Source organism: Sceloporus occidentalis, unplaced genomic scaffold, assembly GCF_023333645.1.
Source record: "Sceloporus occidentalis isolate IW3139 unplaced genomic scaffold, rSceOcc1.0.p SCAF_473, whole genome shotgun sequence".
Lineage (NCBI taxonomy): Eukaryota > Metazoa > Chordata > Lepidosauria > Squamata > Phrynosomatidae > Sceloporus > Sceloporus occidentalis.
This window is the reverse complement of record NW_028317453.1, coordinates 65,118-84,319: the sequence shown is the minus strand read 5'-3', so window position 1 is coordinate 84,319 and position 19,202 is coordinate 65,118. Positions and strand designations below refer to the sequence as shown.

General features: G+C 49.4%; 3 protein-coding genes across 3 annotated transcripts; 1 reads left to right on the top strand and 2 right to left on the bottom strand.

Annotated features, from left to right (window-relative positions):
* The first annotated feature begins 1,792 nt into the window (after positions 1 to 1,792).
* LOC149271690 (cysteine and glycine-rich protein 3-like) lies at positions 1,793 to 5,170 on the top strand. Its single transcript, XM_089507203.1, has 6 exons — positions 1,793 to 1,805; positions 2,267 to 2,398; positions 3,099 to 3,267; positions 3,392 to 3,524; positions 4,835 to 4,928; positions 5,008 to 5,170. The coding sequence occupies exons 2-6, from the start codon at positions 2,287 to 2,289 to the stop codon at positions 5,082 to 5,084; spliced, it is 585 nt and encodes a 194-aa protein (XP_089363329.1). The 5' UTR covers positions 1,793 to 1,805; positions 2,267 to 2,286; the 3' UTR covers positions 5,085 to 5,170.
* Positions 5,171 to 5,744: 574 nt separating this feature from the next.
* Positions 5,745 to 9,985, bottom strand: LOC149271689 (palmitoyltransferase ZDHHC13-like). Its single transcript, XM_089507198.1, has 16 exons — positions 9,957 to 9,985; positions 9,430 to 9,552; positions 9,274 to 9,351; positions 9,038 to 9,182; positions 8,895 to 8,959; positions 8,444 to 8,606; positions 8,203 to 8,328; positions 7,940 to 8,073; positions 7,730 to 7,830; positions 7,355 to 7,479; positions 6,966 to 7,028; positions 6,776 to 6,869; positions 6,593 to 6,676; positions 6,351 to 6,508; positions 6,088 to 6,185; positions 5,745 to 5,871 (listed from the first exon to the last, which is right to left on the bottom strand). Exons 4-16 carry the CDS (start codon positions 9,164 to 9,166, stop codon positions 5,745 to 5,747), a joined length of 1,467 nt encoding a protein of 488 aa, XP_089363324.1. The 5' UTR covers positions 9,167 to 9,182; positions 9,274 to 9,351; positions 9,430 to 9,552; positions 9,957 to 9,985.
* A 4,229-nt stretch (positions 9,986 to 14,214) lies between these two features.
* LOC149271688 (7-dehydrocholesterol reductase) lies at positions 14,215 to 18,505 on the bottom strand. Its single transcript, XM_089507204.1, has 7 exons — positions 18,411 to 18,505; positions 17,893 to 18,115; positions 17,649 to 17,739; positions 17,094 to 17,307; positions 16,709 to 16,913; positions 16,085 to 16,216; positions 14,215 to 14,679 (listed from the first exon to the last, which is right to left on the bottom strand). The coding sequence occupies exons 1-7, from the start codon at positions 18,503 to 18,505 to the stop codon at positions 14,215 to 14,217; spliced, it is 1,425 nt and encodes a 474-aa protein (XP_089363330.1).
* Positions 18,506 to 19,202: the final 697 nt, after the last annotated feature.

Here is a 19,202-nt window from a genome sequence, read left to right as displayed (position 1 = left end):
AGCCACGCGTTCCGGGTTCGCTCCTCGTGGTATACGTGGCTGTATAGGTTGTTCTGTACAGGAAGCCGTTTGCACAATGAACCTAAAGCGATGTATAGGTGCGGTGATTTAAAGGGTGCTCCTGGGTTAATTTGTATGATTTCTGCCCAATGTTTGTTTTTGTTTCTATTAACGTTTAATCAAGATTGACAAAAATTTATTTATATAAAATATTTTGAATAAATCTTTAAACTGTGACTGTTACATTCACTCGCTCTCTGTCTCTCTCTAATGGGTGGTGTAACTATGTGAGCTTCAGCAGATTACATACGTGTATCATGTGTGGATGTCTTCTGTAATCGCTACTGGTTGGTGTTTCTGTGAAATCGTTAAGGGCTGAGTTTGCCATTAGAGGGGTTTATAGGAATGTAGCTGCTTTTTTTTTCTTGCGTGGCGCCGGTGGATTATATCTACCGATTGGACACCACTGGCGGAAGCAGGTGACATTTTTTCACTCGTCGGCCCCGGTAACGCCTGTCGGCCCCGGTAACGCCTGTCGGCCCCGGTAACGCCTGTCGGCCCCGGTAACGCCTGTCGGCCCCGGTAACGCCTGTCGGCCCCGGTAACGCCTGTCGGCCCCAATGAGTTAATAAAGTGGGGCTGCTGGAATTTTCTGCTTTATGTAACCGCGTCGGGTTGGCTTTAAGGCTGCGGTGGCTGCTCCGTAGCGTCTGGTCCCACCGATCTGCGTGACGCCTGGAATGTGTGGAATGAATGATAAGAGGTTTCCATGAGCTCAGGATTCTCACCAGCGCATGGAGCCGGATAACCGAGCGCCTTTTACCCCCAACGTGAGATGGACTTTATGTAAATTCGATCGTTTTGTGTTTGATTTTCTTTTCCCAATTAGTTGGCTGGTGTTTACTTCATGGCTGTGCCCGTGATGTGCCCGCGCCGCCTGGCAGCTCCCGTCACATCCTAGCTGTACATTAAAGACCAGTAAAGACTAATGTGTCAGAACATCATGAAAGCGCAGACACGCGTGTTACAGGGATGTGTTTCTGTTCTTTCCCGGACGTTCCTTATTCGAAATCCTCATTTAGAAAGGCTTTGTCTCTGCGCAGTCCGGGGTTTATGTAGTAATTATTTCCAGCGGGGGGAGAAAGGTCACTCGTGTGATTTACGGGACAGAAGTGATGTTTTACTTTTTACTTTGTATAGCACAGAGTACATTGTTGGCACTTTGTAATTACATGTTCATTATAACCGAGCAGCTGGGCCGGAGGCTTCGGTGTGCGTTCGGTTTATAGGAATGATTCATAGACCCGTGGGAAGGAATAAACAGATCCCCTCTGTAATCAGAGCTTTTTATACTGACTTAGTCCAGCAGGGTGCCGGTGATTAGAGTAAAGGGTTAATTTCCCAGATGCCCCCCCCCCCAGTGGATATTGACTTTTTATTGCCCCCGCTGTATTAAGCCTGGCATACATTGTTTTCTGTTGCCTGTCCAATGCCTCCTGTAGCACTAGGTTTAAGGGGTTAAACAGTATGCCACCTGTCACTTGGTGGTGTTGGGCATGTAGGGGTTAATCATTGCACGTGAAACCGGATCCGGTGTCTGGAAGGGCCGGTCCCGATTCCAGGCATTGTTATCTCGCTCACACTTGGTGAGTATTAGGGAGTTATTTTCGGCCTGTGATTTCAGAGATGTTCCTGCCCATCACTCATCGCCCGAGGAATGCCCTTTCTGGGGAATTTAAAGGGTCCGGAGAGCCCCCCAGAGCTCACACTCGCAGAGCGTTCGGTCCGAGCTGTCCACTGGGCTGGTAAGTAGTTCTCTCATCCCGAAACTAACGGCGTCCGGTCCTTTCCATGGAGCCAACAGAGTGTTTGTTTATCTGTAAAGAGTGATGGGGATGTAGAACCTGGGGGTTTATTCCTCCCCGGTCTGAACTAGTGATTCTGGAGAATGATCCAGCTTTTAATTGTATAATATGGGTGGATTTGGTCCCGGCGGTGGATCACTGGATTACTCCAGCTCTCTTATACAGTATTTATTATCTCATATATATATATATATATATATATATATATATATATATATATATAATTAGTGGAAATGGGACCGGTGGGGCTTGTGCCGGTCTGTCAATCACAGGGGGCAAATACCAGGTGATCATCTGTGGAAAGTGGGGCTGTTACCAGGGAACCTTCAGGGTGTAAAGGGGGCCGACGCTATGTCCCGTGTCCGCCTGTCATGTTTACCGTGTCCTCCTTTGCTCTTTAGTTGGTGACTACGCCGGTATTATGCCAAACCTGGGCGGTGGAGCGAAGTGTGCTGCGTGTGAGCGGACCGTGTACCACGCCGAGGAGATCCAGTGTAATGGCAGAAGCTTCCACAAGCCGTGTTTCGTGTGCAGTAAGTACTGGAGCAGAGCTTGGCAGCCCTCAGCATGTCGGCTTTCAGGATCTCCTGACATGACTGTGGGAGGGTCAAACTGTAGCATGAAGGAAGAAATAAACTTTCAGTTCCGTTAATTTGTACTAATCGCGCTTCAAACTGTAGGCTTTTTAGTAGCCACGAATTGATGTAGGCGCAGGCTCCTTATGCTCTGAGTTTGGGATCTTAATTAAAATGATTGAACCAGAGCCCTGTTGTCACAACAGTCTCCCAGACAACTGACGTTATTATTAAAGTGGACTTTAGCCCCAAATCTCAGCCCTGACAGCCGGTTGGCTGCCGTTCCCCCGATATCAGATCCTTGATGGAGATTCAGGAGCTATTGCTGTTGGGTGACACAATAACCCGTCAAAGGCTTCAGATCCATGTGGCGTGGCCAATAACCACATTTCCCGGAATAGAAGCCCTTTATCTGCCGTTCCAGGTTTAGACGATTAGCTGAGAGTCTGAATCTCTGGGCTGCGAAAACCTGCGCTTTGTGGCGTCTCAGAAACCATGAAGCTCACGGAGACGTCTCAACGTGTCCTCAGAATTCACGCGTGTTAACTCCGTGTGCAGAACGTGGACCGAAAACTGCCCTGAAATGAGGCAAATAAACTGCGTGACGGAGCGCAGGGGCCGATGCTCGGCCCCGGCTGATCTGAACTCTCTTCTCTAGTGGCTTGCAGGAAAGCGCTGGACAGCACCACCGTAGCAGCCCACGAGTCTGAAATCTACTGCAAGTCCTGCTATGGAAGGAAGTACGGACCCAAAGGGTACGGCCACGGGCAGGGAGCCGGGTGTCTGAGCACGGACACGGGCGAGCGCTTCGGCATCGAGGTGGCACAGTGAGTAAAGTGTTTGTCTCGGGGTAACGCCGCGCGGGGTGCGGACTATTTATCCGCCGTTTCAGGGAAGATCCCGGCGGAGTCTCTCGCTGTGTGATGGACGCTCTCGCCGTTGTTTTCCCAGAACCCACCCGGTTCGTGGATCCCCCACAACCACCCATTCTTCCAAGTTTTCACAAAAGTTTGGAGCCACAGAGAAATGCCCCAGATGTGGCAAATCCGTGTATGCTGCAGAGAAAGTGATGGGAGGTGGAAGGGTAAGTTATATGTCTGTTCCGTGTCTTTGCCGTGTGCTGCCCCACGTGTCCCTGCCTCAGTAGCAATGCACGGGTTATTTGCTCCATTTGGGGGGTTTCAGCATCTTGGGGACGGCTGCATTTTAGGTGATGATTTGTAGACAACAAATAAAAGCTGTTCGCTGTCACCCCCTGCTGGAGACGTGCAGTACAGCCTCACACTCTATAAACCGTTATAAAGGGCACCGTATTTTAACCAACGCGCCACGCGTGGTTTCTGCAACTTATTCATTTTAAGGCAACAAAACCAGGAGCTTCCAGATGTACGTGTATAATACATTATATATATATATATATATATATATATATATATATATATATATATATATATATATATATATAATATAGCTACACACACACATACATACATACATACATACACATATATATATATATATATATATATATATACACACACACACACACACCCCCCCCCGTGGCAGGAAGTTATATAATATATATGCTATATGTACACACTAAATATATATATAATGTAGATGATATATAGATATATGATCCATTAAAATAACATGAAACGGATTATGAATTGGATGTTGTAAATGACTATTGTAGCTGGAAATGGCTGATTTTTAATGGAATCTCTTCATAGGCGTACAGAGGCCCTTTATCACTCCCATCACTTCTGTGTTCCAATGGCCCTTTATCACTCCCATCACTTCTGTGTTCCAATGGCCCTTTATCACTCCCATCACTTCTGTGTTCCAATGGCCCTTTATCACTCCCATCACTTCTGTGTTCCAATGGCCCTTTATCACTCCCATCACTCCTGTGTGCCAATGGCCCTTTATCACTCCCATCACTCCTGTGTTCCAATGGCCCTTTACCACTCCTGTGTGCCAATGGCCCTTTATCACTCCCATCACTCCTGTGTGCCAATGGCCCTTTATCACTCCCATCACTCCTGTGTGCCAATGGCCCTTTATCACTCCTGTGTGCCAATGGCCCTTTATCACTCCCATCACTCCTGTGTTCCAATGGCACGTTGTGTTCGCTGATCCAAGTTGAAGTTTAAAATGCTAATTGATCTTTAGAAACCCTTTTCGTTATTATGTTACAGCCAGAAATGTCCTTGTTTTTCCACAAAAATGGCTGAGTGACCCCAAACTTGTGAGTGGTAGTGTGTGTGCGTGTATATGTATGTATGTATGTATGTGTGCGTGCGTGCGTGTATATATCCTATCCCGCGGCAGGACATTTTGCAGAATAGCAGCCTCTTCTCGTCTCTGACGCTCGGGGTTCCTCTCTTCCAGCCCTGGCATAAAACTTGCTTCCGCTGCGCGTTTTGCGGTAAAAGCCTCGATTCCACGACCGTGACCGAGAAGGACGGAGAAATTTACTGCAAAGGTTTGTCAGCTTTTTCACCCGGAGGGCTCGGCGCTTTCTGCTGATACTCGCTACTCATCTCATCTCCGTCTCTTTGCAGTTTGCTACGCTAAGAATTTTGGGCCAAAGGGCATCGGATTTGGGGGCCTCACGCAAGTGGAGCAGAGAGAAGGATGAGCGGCCGGGTCCGGGTCCCGTGACGACGTCAGCCATGTTTTTTCTCCTGAGATCACCGCTTAGCGCGTAAAGTATAAATTATTTCCTCCTGGAACGGTGCAGTTTGGACGCGGTAGCCATCGCCCTTAGTACGGCAGGCTCCATCTGTGCTATGCTGTCATTGGCAATGATGTGTCTGCATGCGCAGCCCGTCTGTGAGAAGCTACACAAAATAAAAGTGTGATAGAATTCTATATCTCGCCTTCTGATGATTAGTGACGCGTCACGAACAGCTTTAGGAAAGTATTTATTAAACAGACTTACAACAAACGCATCATTTAATGCAGTTTTTAGGACTGATGGGACTTGTCGTCAGATGGGATTTACGCAGCTCTGACGGGGAGGCTGTGAGGTCTGTAGGCAGCCGGTCCAGGACGGATATTTTGCGCTGTTGAGTTCAAACACAGTATGCAGCCACCATCTTTGATCCTGGCGGCGGCTCCAGCACCAGAAAGCCGTTTTGTACGCATGACCCGTTCAGAGCGGAGCCGCTGCAGGTGGGAAAGACGCGGGGCCCGTGTAGCAGATCGGCCGCATGTGTCCACGGGGGGCCTGTTACTGCCGGCCGGCTCGCACACTCAGTTCTGCAATAACTCAAACCTCATAATGGGCGCCTCTTCCTCACACGGACTGGGCGCTTCTCGTCTGGGCCGCATGGCACTGCTTAGTCCAGTCCACAGAATCAACTCGGATCAAACCAAAGCACCGACAGTGGAAGAAATCGGCTACGTTCTGCACACAGCCACGGCTGGGGGGGGGGGAAACACCATCGTTAGTGTGTACTCTTCGCCATCACTCACATCTCATGACTTGCACCTGAGCGCCCCTGCTCTGGAAATATTGGGGATTTCGGGGTGACCCCAGCTATCTGATATACCCTGGGGTAATACTGGGATTCCCCTACTTTTACATCATTGTATGATGTCATTCCTGTGCCTGCGACGGCCGTGGAGCATTCACTCACTTGAAAGGCGTTTTCCGCAGCGAGACCCAGTGCTGAGAGTGTCTGTTCTGTATCTGGAGGTTGAGTCTCTCCTGGGTTGTCAGACCGAGCAACACAATCTGACAGCAAAGAAGAGGCAGTTAAGTTTCTCATAGAAATCAGGAAATTATTAAGCGCAGCAGATCTCATTCCAGAGCCACGAGTACTGCGCCTGAGTAACACGTTACAATAAATATATTAATTGTGGGGTGGATATCGTTTAAGGCCCAGAGTGTTAGTGTTACCTGATACACCTGCACCAACAGCGTGAGCGTGGCCCAGATCGTGAAGCAGCAAACAATGAGAAAGATATAGAGAACCCACGGGGAGCAGTCGACGACGGCACCCAGGAACGCCCAGAAGCCGTCTCTGAGGATAGTTGCAGTACAATGCTGAGCCCAGTCTAAAAACGGGAGAAAATACTCATTCGGCGTTTGTCACAAAAACACAACCAGGAAATAGGTAATTTTACAGCTTTGGGACTTACAGACAGAAGTGTAGAAAATCAGCCCGTGTCCGACGAGGACCAGGGAGCCGAGGAACAGCACGTAGTAACGCTGATTACCCGCACCTGGGGTAAAACACAGGGAAACGGAGCGTGACCGGGCGGGGCAGATAGAGATCGTAAGAGCCGGACCCCCAAACCCCCACGCAGCCACCTGCCACTCACCCACGCAGCGACCCGTCCACAGGCAGTGCTGGTCAAACCGCGCCACGCAGGAGCCGCACACAGGGCAGTGCATGGACCTTACGGGCTTCCTCACCTGCGGGGAAATCAGGGGTTAATTCCTATTGAACTGGATACAAAATGGGTTGGATCCCAGTACCTGTGGGGGGGAGGGGGGATTCGGGGTTCTTACCAAGCAGGAGACGCAGAACATCCGGGGATCCAGGCACCCGGCTTCCGCTAGACTGATGATGGTCTGGAGAGAAAATAAACACAGAATTTGATTACCAACAGGCAGAGCCGTAGGGGCATATTCACTAACCGGAGAGCTAACATCCCCGTTATGAAGAGCCGGCCCCCTGTATAATGTATAGATAAATCAGCGAGCCGGCCCCCTGTATAATGTATAGATAAATCAGCGAGCCGGCCCCCTGTGTAATGTATAGATAAATCAGTGAGCCGGCCCCCTGTATAATGTATAGATAAATGAGTGACCCGGCCCCTGTATAATGTATAGATAAATCAGTGACCGGCCCCCTGTATAATGTATAGTTAAACAATGTTCAGGAATCAGCTCTGCACCTGCTTGGTCTCCTCCTCGGACGATTTCACGAATCCCGGGTCCGACCTCCACGTCTTGTAGTAAAAGTAAAGAAGTGAGATGGCACTGAGAATAAACGGTACCTGACGAGCAGTCAGTGCCAAATGTTCAGTCACGTTAAGGAGAAGAAACAACTGAAAATGCCCCAAACAAACCGGCAGCCCCTAAACCCAGACTCCGCCCCTATTCAAGCAAAATGAATGCTGGGCCAGGAGGTCCCTCCCATAAAAGGGTTAAATGGAGATATTAAATAAACGATGAAATATTTTCATCCAATCAGTGCCCAGAAACAGGGGGTGGGTCAAAAGTGACAGAACAGCGCATGCGCGACTTGGACACAAAACATAAAAGGATATCAGGCAGGAAGCAGACGAACCACGTAATAAAAGCCCAAAAAATACAGCCGCTAAAAAAGATGGCGGGGAGATAGCGCTGGCTCCGGTGATTCATCATCCGCCTGCAACACAGAAACAGTGATAACAGCCACGCCCGTACCCACCCCCCATCCCCACCCACTGTCCCCGGAGCCACGCCCCATCACCGCCCAGAGCCACAGGGGAACGCACCTGCTGAGGAGCTGCGACACGGCCACCACGGGAGCCACGAGGACGCCCTTCATCAACCACGAGTCTGTGTTCAGATCCAGGATATATCCGAGGGCTCCGATTACCGACACGGTGAGCAGGACGATCAGCGCCATCTGCCAACCAAATCCAGTGCAGTGAAGCAGGAAGGGGGCGACACTAACGTCCTACACCCCGCATAATGCCGAGGATGATGGGAGTTACGGCGGAGAGCTGAAGCAGGGATTGGGGCCGCATCGACTCACCTCGTATTTCTGAAAAAATTTCAGCATCCCGAAGCTCCTCGTGGATTTCGCTCGAGTTTCGTTTGTAAGAATGTGGATAACGATGCGGTTCCGGCTCTGACACGCGATGTCGAGCGGCGTTTGTCCCTGCGGAGACACAGCCGTGTACAGCGAAAAACACGCGTGCAGCAGCCACGCAGCGCCCGGCGGATATTCACCGCTTGGCGACGCGGCGCATGCAGAAATATAACGCCCTCCTTACCTTGGCGTTCTCAGTGTCCAGACCGGCCCCAGCTTCCAGCAGAAGGTCCGTGGCGTTGACGTTCCCGGACAGGGCGGCCCAGTGAAGGGCCGTGTTTCGTTCAGCTTTATCTACAGCACCGAGCGAAGGGTTAAACTTCAGCAGGAAACTCGTTGGTTCGACGCTAAGAAAACAAAGGGGTTTGTCATCAGGAACGTGACGGACAATCGTGCAACGTACAACCTGCGACCTCAAAGAGGCGTCACCCGCGACCTCAAAGAGGCGTCACCCGCGACCTCAAAGAGGCGTCACCCGCGACCTCAAAGAGGCGTCACCCGCGACCTCAAAGAGGCGTCACCCGCGGTTACCAGCGACCTTAAAGAGGCGTCACCCGCGGTTAGCTGTGAAACACACATTTCCTAAATAATCACGTCCCGTTTTTATAAAAACCCCGAAGAACAGCTCAGAGTACCCGATAATTCTTTGAGCCGACAGCATGAGGGGGGTCATTCCGTTCACATCCGGGGTGTCGATGCTCTGCGATAAGGAAAAAGTCAGTTCCCAGCCCCGGAACATGAAGCACGAGACGCACTGAACCCGACGCATTCCACGTACCTGCCCTTTGGCGATCAGATAGGCAATAACAGGCAGGTGCTGGAAAAGCACAGCCAGGTGAATGCAGCCGTATCCCTCACCGTCTATCAGAGACGGGTCGCCCCCACATTTCATCAGTAGTATCACCATCTGGAGGTGCCCCTGCCTGCAACGCAGAACACAAACCCGATCAGTCGCCTCCGAACCTGCCAAATGTATAAATAACATCACCAGAGAGAGGCGGAACGCGGCGTTACCTGACTGCCCAGTGCAGTGGCGTGGAGTTCAAAGTCCCTCCCAACTGATCGACGATGGCCCCCTTTGATATAAAATACCTGCGGAGAGAGAGGAGAAGCTGCCGTCAGGAGTCAGAGTACCGGCGGGCAGCGCCCTCTGTCACCTACAGCCCTTACCTGACAAGCTCCAGCCTGTTGTTAATCGCTGCCCAGTGCAGGAGGGTCACATTCTCCCCGTCCGGCTGCCTCACGTCGTATCCGGCCTCCACCAGCTCCCTACACCGGTCCAGCAAGCCGTGTCTTCACGGAAACACACGGACACATCAGCAACACGCAAACAGCGCTTTGCACGGCGGCTTTGGGGCATCACTAACCTTATATCTGTTACCTATTTCTACATCGTGCAAGAGCGGGGCGAAGGGACAAGCGGGGCGCACTTGTGTTTTTTAAGGCCAAGAAGCAGGTTTTACGAGTCCTGCTCCGGTGATTAGATTGTGTTTAGCGCTCTCATGTGAATAAACACACCCAGCACAGATGATCTCCCAGGACAGGCCCAGGGGGTCGTCTTTATTTAAAAGGCGCATCTCCTTCATATGTTTGTAGGTTAAAAATTATCAAAAAAATAAGGAAGAAATACCCAAACTCATATGAATCTCAGCCGCCCCTGTTCTAGATCTGATACCCAAGCTTCTGAGGTAACTCACTGCGTGGCTTTCACAATGTCCCAGCTTCTGTAATCCGGGGGGTCCTGCTGCGCGTCCGCACTCTGCTCTGCCCCTGCCTTCCCCGCATGGTGGTGGCAGCCGTGCTGGTGACTGTGTCCATGCGCCATTTTACACTGTTTGGGACAAACGGAAAAAGAGAAAACCTGAGCGACTCTGAGAGCCTCCGGAACCGAAAGCATGGCCTGTGAGTCAGGAGATGCACCCGGGGGCCACACGTCCACTGCATGTGTGCCAGGAGCACTCCCATCACAGCGAGCCACTAATAAATCTGGTTTCAATGCTTTCTTTTCGGGACTTCGCTTTCTCTTCCAACTTCCTGACTATATGAGAAACTCCGGCCGGGTCGCCATTGCCATGGAGAGTAACGATTCCCGCAAACTGCCCGGTAATTACTGTTTGCCACAACAGGGCTGTAATTATTTTCTGTTACACCACATTTGTGGCTAAATACTGAACAATGACCCCGCCGGTAGGGTTACGATTTATTGTTCTGGCTTAGAGAGCTGGGAGTTACCAAAACAGAAAGTGACGGCAAACAGAGCAGATCAGACCGTCCACTTCGATCGTATTTTAAAATGACTGGAAAAACACAAATCACAGATAACGGCCCCAAACGTGAAATCTGAGCCGCTGTACAGCGCTGCGGAGTATGATGGCGCTATACAGATCAATAAACAATAATAATAAAAGGCCAGGGCATCAGCTCCTGGTTTATAGGGCTCTCACGTTACCTGGATTTGTTATAAAACGAGCAATTACTAGGGGGTGAGAGGGGTATCTGGTGCTTGTCTCTATGGGGCAAGAACTATGGATGTGGCCGGGGGGGGCAGTTACAAGGCATGGCTGTTTCCCGGGTGGAGCTGTTATTTTGGGGTTCTATGTCCCGGGAGGCAGTTAATGGGGTGCACTTACCGGGGAGTTCATGATCCCTGACGGTCTCACTTCCTGGTACCTCGAGCGGCTTCCTGGTTACTGCGCTTCCACGCTGTGATTGGTGGATCCGTGCGGATAACCCCGCCTCCAGACTGTCGGTTAGTGCCAGGCGGCCAATAGGGCGGGATCATCCTGCTCTTTCGTGGGTGCGGCCCCTGAGCCCCACATTTGGGAATTGGCGTGTTTAGGGGTTCCTGGCTAAGTGTTATGGGGGTTGGATTGCTAGATAAGGATGTGCCAGTTGTGGAGACTTTCTGGGGTTCCTGGTTTGCTGAGGGTGCTGGGAGTTACAGTGATGTAGCAGCTCCAGTAGCTGGGGCTGTTATATTCCACATTCCGGGGCATTCTGCCGCATGTGGCGGGCTCTGGGGATTGGATATTGGGAGTGTGTTGCGCGAAGTAACTGTTACCCCTTTATTAAATATTAAGGGTTAATTTTCTATTTATACCCTCATAAGAATCATCGAAAATTAAGCATTTAACCCCTTAAGGACCGGGCTCATTTTTCGTTTTGTACCCTGTGGGACCGAGGCTGTTTTGACACTTTTGTGGTGCTTGTGTTCAGCTGTAATTTTCTCCTCACCCATTTAGTGTACCCACATAAGTTATATATTGTTTTTTTCAGGACAAGATGGGCTTTCTTTAGATACCATTATTTTGATCGTATCATCTTATTTACTATAAAAAAATTAAAAAAACATGGTGAAAAATTGAAAAAAAAAACTTTATGACTTTTATTTGAAAAATCTTTTACTCACCTAAAAAAGCAAGTAAAAAGACTAGCTAAATAGATTCTACTACTTGTCCTGAGTTTAGAAATACCCAATGTTTTTATGTTTTTTTGCTGTTTTTTGTAAGTTATAGGGCAATAAGTACAAGCAGCGTTTTATGATTTCCAAATCTTTTTTAACAAATCTGGTCAGTCTGCCTCCATCTCCTCTTTGGAATATCTTTGAAGCCGGTTAACTCAATTTAACCCATTCAAACCATATATTTTTGAAAACTAGACACCCCAGGGTATTCCAAATGCTGTTATTTTAACCCTTTCCATGCACCAATTATACAACTACACTTTGTCAAACTTTGTAATAGTGATTTTTTTTATTTTTTTTTCCACACAAATTGTACTTTAGTTATAGATATACAGGTGCTGGTATATGTCACTGTCAAACAACACCCCAATGTGTGTTCAGCAACATCTCCTGAGTACAGCGATACCCCACATGCATGGGTTTGTCAGATTGTTTGGCTGGTAAAAGGCTACTTTTGGGGCATGCGTAATTCAGGTGGTCATTTGGTCATTGTGCCTCCCTCTCCTCTTTGGAATATCTTTGAAGCCGGTTAACTCAATTTAACCCATTCAAACCATATATTTTTGAAAACTAGACACCCCAGGGTATTCCAAATGCTGTTATTTTAACCCTTTCCATGCACCAATTATAGAACTACACTTTGTCAAACTTTGTAATAGTAATTTTTTTTATTTTTTTTTCACACAAATTGTACTTTAGTTATAGATATACAGGTCCTGGTATATGCCACTGTCAAACAACACCCCAATGTGTGTTCAGGAACATCTCCTGAGTGCAGTGATACCCGACATGCATGGGTTTGTCGGGTTGTTTCAGATTTAAAATGCCACATTTGGGAAGTGCGCTTTTTTTCTCCATTTTGGTCAGTCTGTACCTATGCCCTATCTTTGAGCTAGGCCACTCCAATTTACCCCATCAGCCATTTTTTTTATATATTAGACACCCCTTGGGTATTTGAAGTGCTTTTTTTTAACTCTTTGTTGAGATTTTTGAGAAATTTTAGCACTTGCTCAAAATAATAAACTTTATTTTTTAATTTTATTTTATTTTTTTAATACTTTTTTTATATTTTTTTTTACACATTTTTCTGGTACTGGATGGTTCATCTAGTGACATCACTGCATAATTTTTAAATGTTAGCACATTTTTTTTTAAATTTTTTTTCCATTTTTTATTTATTTTTATTTTTTTTGAATATTTTACTAATCACATAGTGATTAGAAAGCTGGGCTCCATTGACTTGCATGGTTGAATGCAGTACCTGTATTCAACCAGCAAGTGGAGCCAGTTCTCTAGAGGGTCTGGAGACCCTCTAGCGAACTTTTTCGTCTTTATTGTTTTATTTCCCGGGCCGCCGCCATCTTGCTTGATGGCGAAGATCACCGGCAGCGGCGGCTGTGACCGCTCTCCGGAGCGGTCACAGCCCACCCAGAGGTAAGTGTGTGGTGTCGCTGGATGCCTCCTGATCGAGGCATTCCAGCGACACCATTTAAGTTTAGGAGGCGATCAAACGCTTTTAAAACGGGCGTCGGCCGCCATACAATGTATGGCGGCTGTTGACGCCTCCGGGAGGGGCCAGACATGGCCCCCGATGCCGATCTCGGCCTTGCTGAATGCCTCGACATCGAGGCATTACAGTAACGCCGTTTAAGCGAAGAAAGTGATCGTTGATCACTTTCTAAGCTTATTTTACTTTTTGACGGTTCAGGACCGTCAAAGGTCATTTAGTGACCTTCATGTCATGACGGTCCTGAACCGGCAAAGGTCGCGAAGGGGTTAATGACGGTGACGGTGCAGCCGGGGTGTGGGGTAGTGTGCCTGTGTTACAACCACCCACCGCAGCAGCAGGGAGGGGTATGGGGGCAGATCCACCCCCAGCTGGTGTCTGACGGGGTGATTTTGGAATAATTCAAATTATATCAATTTAAAAAACAAAATCCGGACTGGTTGCTGATTCTGCCCCGTTACCCTAACAACCTGCCCCTCATTAAATAACGCATACACCATGTTCAGCAGCGGAGAGCGTCTGCAGGAGATCCTTTTCTCTAAAGATTGCGGGGACTGGCCCTTGTGCCCCGAGCGGGTCCGATGGGATTGTTAGTCTTACATCATACCTCCTTTGCCGGGTATTGGGAGTTGTTCACTGTAGATGGTCATGTGACATACACCCTCCCCCCACAGCCAATGGTCAGTCCTGCACCACGCCGCTCGGACCCCCCGATGCACCAATCAGAAGCACAGATCAGGAGGTGTAAAACTTTATTCAGGCAAGGAGGAAATACGACGGTAAAAAAACACCTGATACAGCTGAGAGTGATGGGCCTGACACTGCTGAGGGTGATGGGCCTGACACTGCTGAGAGTGATGGGCATGACACCCGAGCACTCTGACTGCAGGTTACAGATTCAAGTATTTGCTGCCAACGGGTTCCAAATCAGAACTTGTCAAATCTGTCCAAAAAGTACAAAGCCGGCCTCTTCTGGAAGGCCGCTCTAAAAGACGCCGGGGAGCAGTCTGTAGGCCACAGCGTCCGTGTACAGCTTCCAGTCCTTGCCGTACTTGCTGGAGCAGCGATGCTCGTCTCGTATACAGCGGTGGGCGAGTAAAATGAACATGTATATAACGTAGAAATACGGCAGGAGGTGGTCAAAGCCGCACGCCAGGCAGTAGGCCAGGGATCCCATCAGATCCCCCGTGTAGTTGAAGTGGCGGGCCACCCCCCAGAACCCGCTGATCATCAGCTTGCTGTGGTGCCGCTTGCCGTCCACCGACATGTACGAACACTCTATGTATTTGGGTCTCTGGCCCCATATTTTGCAGTTGCCGTCAGTGCGTCGGAACAAGTCTTTCTGATGGTTCGTCATCCGGAAAATATAGTATCCGACCAGACCAAAGAGAAGAATTCCCACGGCGGCCGGCATGGACAGCTGAACCGGATTATACACCAGATATAAACCCTGCGGGCGGAAAGGAAGCCGTTACTGGCACAATTTCTGATGATTGTAGAAACATGTACATAGATCCACATCCACACGTATGTAAGTGAAAACCTTTGCACTAGGGTGACCACATCGGCCACGTTTCCCACGACACATCATTTTCACGTATTACTGACCGATTCGCATAAAGTGCTTCCGTGAGTCCCACACACTGCAGGGGGAGCATGTTACCCGCACCGCGTGAAAATTACGCATGGCCTGGAAAACACGGCCACCATAGTACACAGCGGCTCTGCTATTATGGTATTTTATAGGGTGGGTGATGCGGAGCTCCGCTCGGCTCCCTGCCCTGAGCTCCGCTATTAGGGTATTTTATAGGGTGGGTGATGCGGAGCTCGGCTCCCTGCCCTCAGCTCCGCTATTAGGGTATTTTATAGGGTGGGTGATGCGGCGCTCGGCTCCCTGCCCTGAGCTCTGCTACTAGGGTATTTTATAGGGTGGGTGATGCGGAGCTCCGCTCGGCTCCCTGCCCTCAGCTCCGCTATTAGGGTATTTTATAGGGTGGGTGATGCGGCGCTCGGCCCCCTGCCCTGAGCTCTGCTATTAGGGTATTTTACAGGGTGGGTGATGTGGCACTCGGCCCCCTGCCCTGAGCTCCACTATTAGGGTATTTTATAGGGTGGGTGATGCGGAGCTCCGCTCGGCTCCCTGCCCTCAGCTCCGCTATTAGGGTATTTTATAGGGTGGGTGATGCGGCGCTCGGCCCCCTGCCCTGAGCTCTGCTATTAGGGTATTTTATAGGGTGGGTGATGCGGAGCTCCACTCGGCTCCCTGCCCTGAGCTCCGCTATTAGGGTATTTTATAGGGTGGGTGATGCGGCGCTCGGCTCCCTGCCCTGAGCTCTGCTATTAGGGTATTTTACAGGGTGGGTGATGCGGCACTCGGCCCCCTGCCCTGAGCTCTGCTATTAGGGTATTTTATACGGTGGGTGATGCAGCACTCGGCTCCCTGCCCTGAGCTCTGTTATGGTAGTTTATAGGGTGGGTGATGGGGCACTCGGCTCCCTGCCCTGAGCTCTGCTATTAGGGTATTTTATAGGGTGGGTGATGCGGCACTCTGCTCCCTGCCCTGAGCTCTGTTATGGTAGTTTATAGGGTGGGTGATGGGGCACTCGGCTCCCTGCCCTGAGCTCTGCTATTAGGGTATTTTATAGGGTGGGTGATGCGGCACTCTGCTCCCTGCCCTGAGCTCTGTTATGGTAGTTTATAGGGTGGGTGATGCGGTGCTCGGCTCCCTGCCCTGAGCTCTGCTATTAGGGTATTTTATAGTCCTGTGTCGAGTTTCTGTAGATGGCGGCACAATATCTTTTAAGAATGATTGTATCTGTTGATAAATTCATTACGTAGACGGACAGACGTATTACCTGGAGAGTGTAGAGATATGGCAGCCAAACACAGTCGCCCCATCCGAGATACCAGCCGAAGTGATCGTGACAGATGTCTATAGTTTTCAGGTACCAGGCCTCATTCCAGAAAAAGTCCACGACGTATATGGCCTGCAAACATGGGGTGATCAGAAGCGTTAATATTATCAGCGACACAAAATAAAAGCACCGGGGTGCCTAAAACTGCCCCAGGCCAAGAACGTAATGCGCGCCTGCGTCTCCCCAATACTGCATTGTAATCGTTACGCCATGACGCAGACGTGTTACTGACGTGTGTCGCAGTATAGTATTAGTACCAAAGCTGCTGCTTCTGTTTATTCATCCCAGTAAAATTGTAGGCGTTGCTTCTACTGCGAGCTCGTTACACCTCTATACATAACCCCAAAAAATGACCCAGAGGTCTGCCTCAGGGGTCACCCCAAAAGCCAGGAGTTCAGGTAAACTGTCCAGAGGATCTGACTGATTTAGGGAATATCCTTTAATCACAGCCTGGGATTTGCCGACCAGTGACGGGGGACGTCTGGCACTCGCGGGGTAGACTTGGAGACCGATATATTTTACGCCCTCCTATTGCTTTCTCTGTGCTGGACGCTCGACGCTCACCTGGAGAAGGTTCACAAGAATCATGGAGTTGGTGACCTGGCCGTACAGATCCTGCTGCTTAGCGGCATAGGAGAGGTTAATCAGGGTCCAAGCAACAATCCCAGGGCGGCCATTAAAAAACAGCTTGAAATCGAACCACTTTCCGATGCGGGGGTTAAATTCAATGCCCATCATGTAGTCATAGAAGAAGTTTCCAGTGAATTTGCTAAAAGCAGAGAAAAACAAGAAATGGTTGTTATAAAGACCACCGACCCCCTGAAACCAGCGCTTCCTATAAAGGGGCCTCACATTGCAGTAACAAGCGCTTAGTGCCACCCTGCGCATGTTTCACTAATAAACCCGGCCCCATAACCAGAGTGTAACGAGAAGACGGGGGGGTACGTACCAGTCATCTGCGCATGTCGGGAAGAAGTAGGCTTTCACCAGAACAAAGCTGGAGACGGCGTATCCCAAAATATTGGCGCACCACAGCAGCGGGATCCAGTTATCGATGATGATGGTCGGGGAGAACCAGTGAAAGTGATAAACGTTCGCAAACCAGAGGATGTGCGTGAGGATCCAGGCCTGCAGACCGTTCACTTCGTACTTGTTAATTATACCTGTAACAGCAGAGCATTGCGCCGTTGCTGAATCGCGTGACAGAGCATTGCACCGTTGCTGAATCGCGTGACAGAGCATTGCACCGTTGCTGAATCGCGTGACAGAGCATTGCACCGTTGCTGAATCGCGTGACAGAGCATTGCACCATGGTTCTGGTTCAATCAGGGCCTGAATGCCACCAATTGTGGCTTTTACTCAGTAAAATGCCTGTTACCGGAGGCACTTGATTAGTAATATTCTTATTATATAGTATTATAGTACTATATTGCTGTATATAGTATTATATTATAGTATTATTTGTTTTATATAGCGCCATCATGTTCCGTAGCGCTGTACTCACCGGCGGGGGTGCGCGCTCCGTCCTGTAGGCCTCCAACATACCCGGGCAGGAACTTGTGGCAAACATCAGGGATTGCCATGTAAAGGAACGCCTAGCACACAGAGCAATATTATTCAGATTCGCTGCTTCATTACCACCCCGGCCGCCAATGTCTAAATATCTCACTTATTTCTATGGCGACGATGATGCCCAAAGGCTTACAATTAACTCTCCAAGTCCGCAGCAGCCTGTGCCGGATCCTCACCTGGAATAGAACCCAGACGGTGTAGATCTGGACTGCCGTCCAGCTGAGGCGGGGAGTCTTCTGCCAGATGTCAGAGAGTTGGGCTTTGCCTGAGTATATGTCCAGGACAGGGGCGGACAGGGAGCACTGGTACTGGTCACATGACATCACGAAATAATACACGATCAGCGGGGCGAACATCAGCAGGAACACCACGCTGCCCAAGGAAAACCAATCCACTTCCCTGCCAGCACACATGGGGTTAATACACAAGAAAAAACACATTTAAGCAAACAATATGAATAATGACCCAGCAGTCGGTTGTCTGCAGAGCTGGGAGATACATCATGTGTGTTTAACCCTTTACATGTACCACTTTATTGGGTTACGTGTTTTAAGGTCCTACAGGAGATCGCAGGGCCCTCTTGGTGATTTAAAATCACGTCAAGTCCTTAAACATATGGCGGCGGTCCTGAGAGGGTCCATCACAAACATGAACTGTACAATCCGCACTTTGGGGCTGATTCGGTTTCTCTTACCAGGCTCGCCCCCATTGCCCCTGATCCTTGCTCTGCCCGTTGCTGATTTTTTTCGGCCCTCCTTTCGGTGCGGTTCCTCGCCGGCGTTCACCCATTTTACTCTGCAAAGAAAAAGGAGTGAATTGATATTACCGAGGACATTCTAGAGCCTCACACGGGGCATGGAGACGGGTGGGATCCAGATACAAGACCCAGACCACCTATATTTCCCCCGGCACAAACAGCAGGGGACTGTCCTGAGGCAGCTGTACCGAAGGGAAGCTAGAGCTTCCTGAAACCATCTCAGCAGGACCCCTAGAAGTCTATAAAAACTATAAAAATGTATAGTTAAATCGGTGAGCCGGCCCCGGTATAATGTATAGATAAATCCCAGGGGGGTCGCGTTTTCACGGACGTTTCCCCTTCATGCTTGTAACACTTCTTTAGTAATTTGGCCACTAGACGAAATAACTGACGGGCCGGCACCCCGCAGCCCTAAACACGTCTAAAAAGGAAATAAAATGGGTCTTTTTACCGACTGGTTCACCTCCCTGAAGGGGAAAACCATCCGCCGTACGAACCCCGCTGACGTTCCCAAATATCAGCATAAAAGACCTTGGAACGTGATCTGTGACCCCAAGATGCAATATTCTCAAGATAAGAGCAATAAACATTGCAGCTGACGCTCCACGCACTACAAAGCACTGTATACTTTTCAGCTACATTCTGGCCACCTACAACCCCCCCCTGCTGGCCAATGAGAGGGTCCTCTGGCCCATTTGGCAAAGAGTTTAGACAGGAATTGTGTATCTC

Bases quoted from the DNA above. Each gene is read 5' to 3' on its own strand.
- LOC149271690 (XM_089507203.1), top strand. From the start codon at position 2,287: ATGCCAAACCTGGGCGGTGGAGCGAAGTGTGCTGCGTGTGAGCGGACC. The intron at 2,399-3,098 runs GTAAGTACTGGA...TCTCTTCTCTAG, and splicing joins CAAGCCGTGTTTCGTGTGCA to TGGCTTGCAGGAAAGCGCTG. The intron at 4,929-5,007 runs GTTTGTCAGCTT...GTCTCTTTGCAG, and splicing joins CGGAGAAATTTACTGCAAAG to TTTGCTACGCTAAGAATTTT.
- LOC149271689 (XM_089507198.1), bottom strand. From the start codon at position 9,166: ATGGTGATACTACTGATGAAATGTGGGGGCGACCCGTCTCTGATAGAC. The intron at 7,029-7,354 runs GTGCAGAGCTGA...TTTTCTCTCCAG, and splicing joins CCGAGGAGGAGACCAAGCAG to ACCATCATCAGTCTAGCGGA. The intron at 6,677-6,775 runs GTGAGTGGCAGG...GTTTTACCCCAG, and splicing joins GTGGACGGGTCGCTGCGTGG to GTGCGGGTAATCAGCGTTAC.
- LOC149271688 (XM_089507204.1), bottom strand. From the start codon at position 18,505: ATGGGTGAACGCCGGCGAGGAACCGCACCGAAAGGAGGGCCGAAAAAA. The intron at 17,740-17,892 runs GTGAGGATCCGG...TCTGTGTGCTAG, and splicing joins CCGTCTGGGTTCTATTCCAG to GCGTTCCTTTACATGGCAAT. The intron at 14,680-16,084 runs GTAATACGTCTG...TTCCGCCCGCAG, and splicing joins CATATCTCTACACTCTCCAG to GGTTTATATCTGGTGTATAA.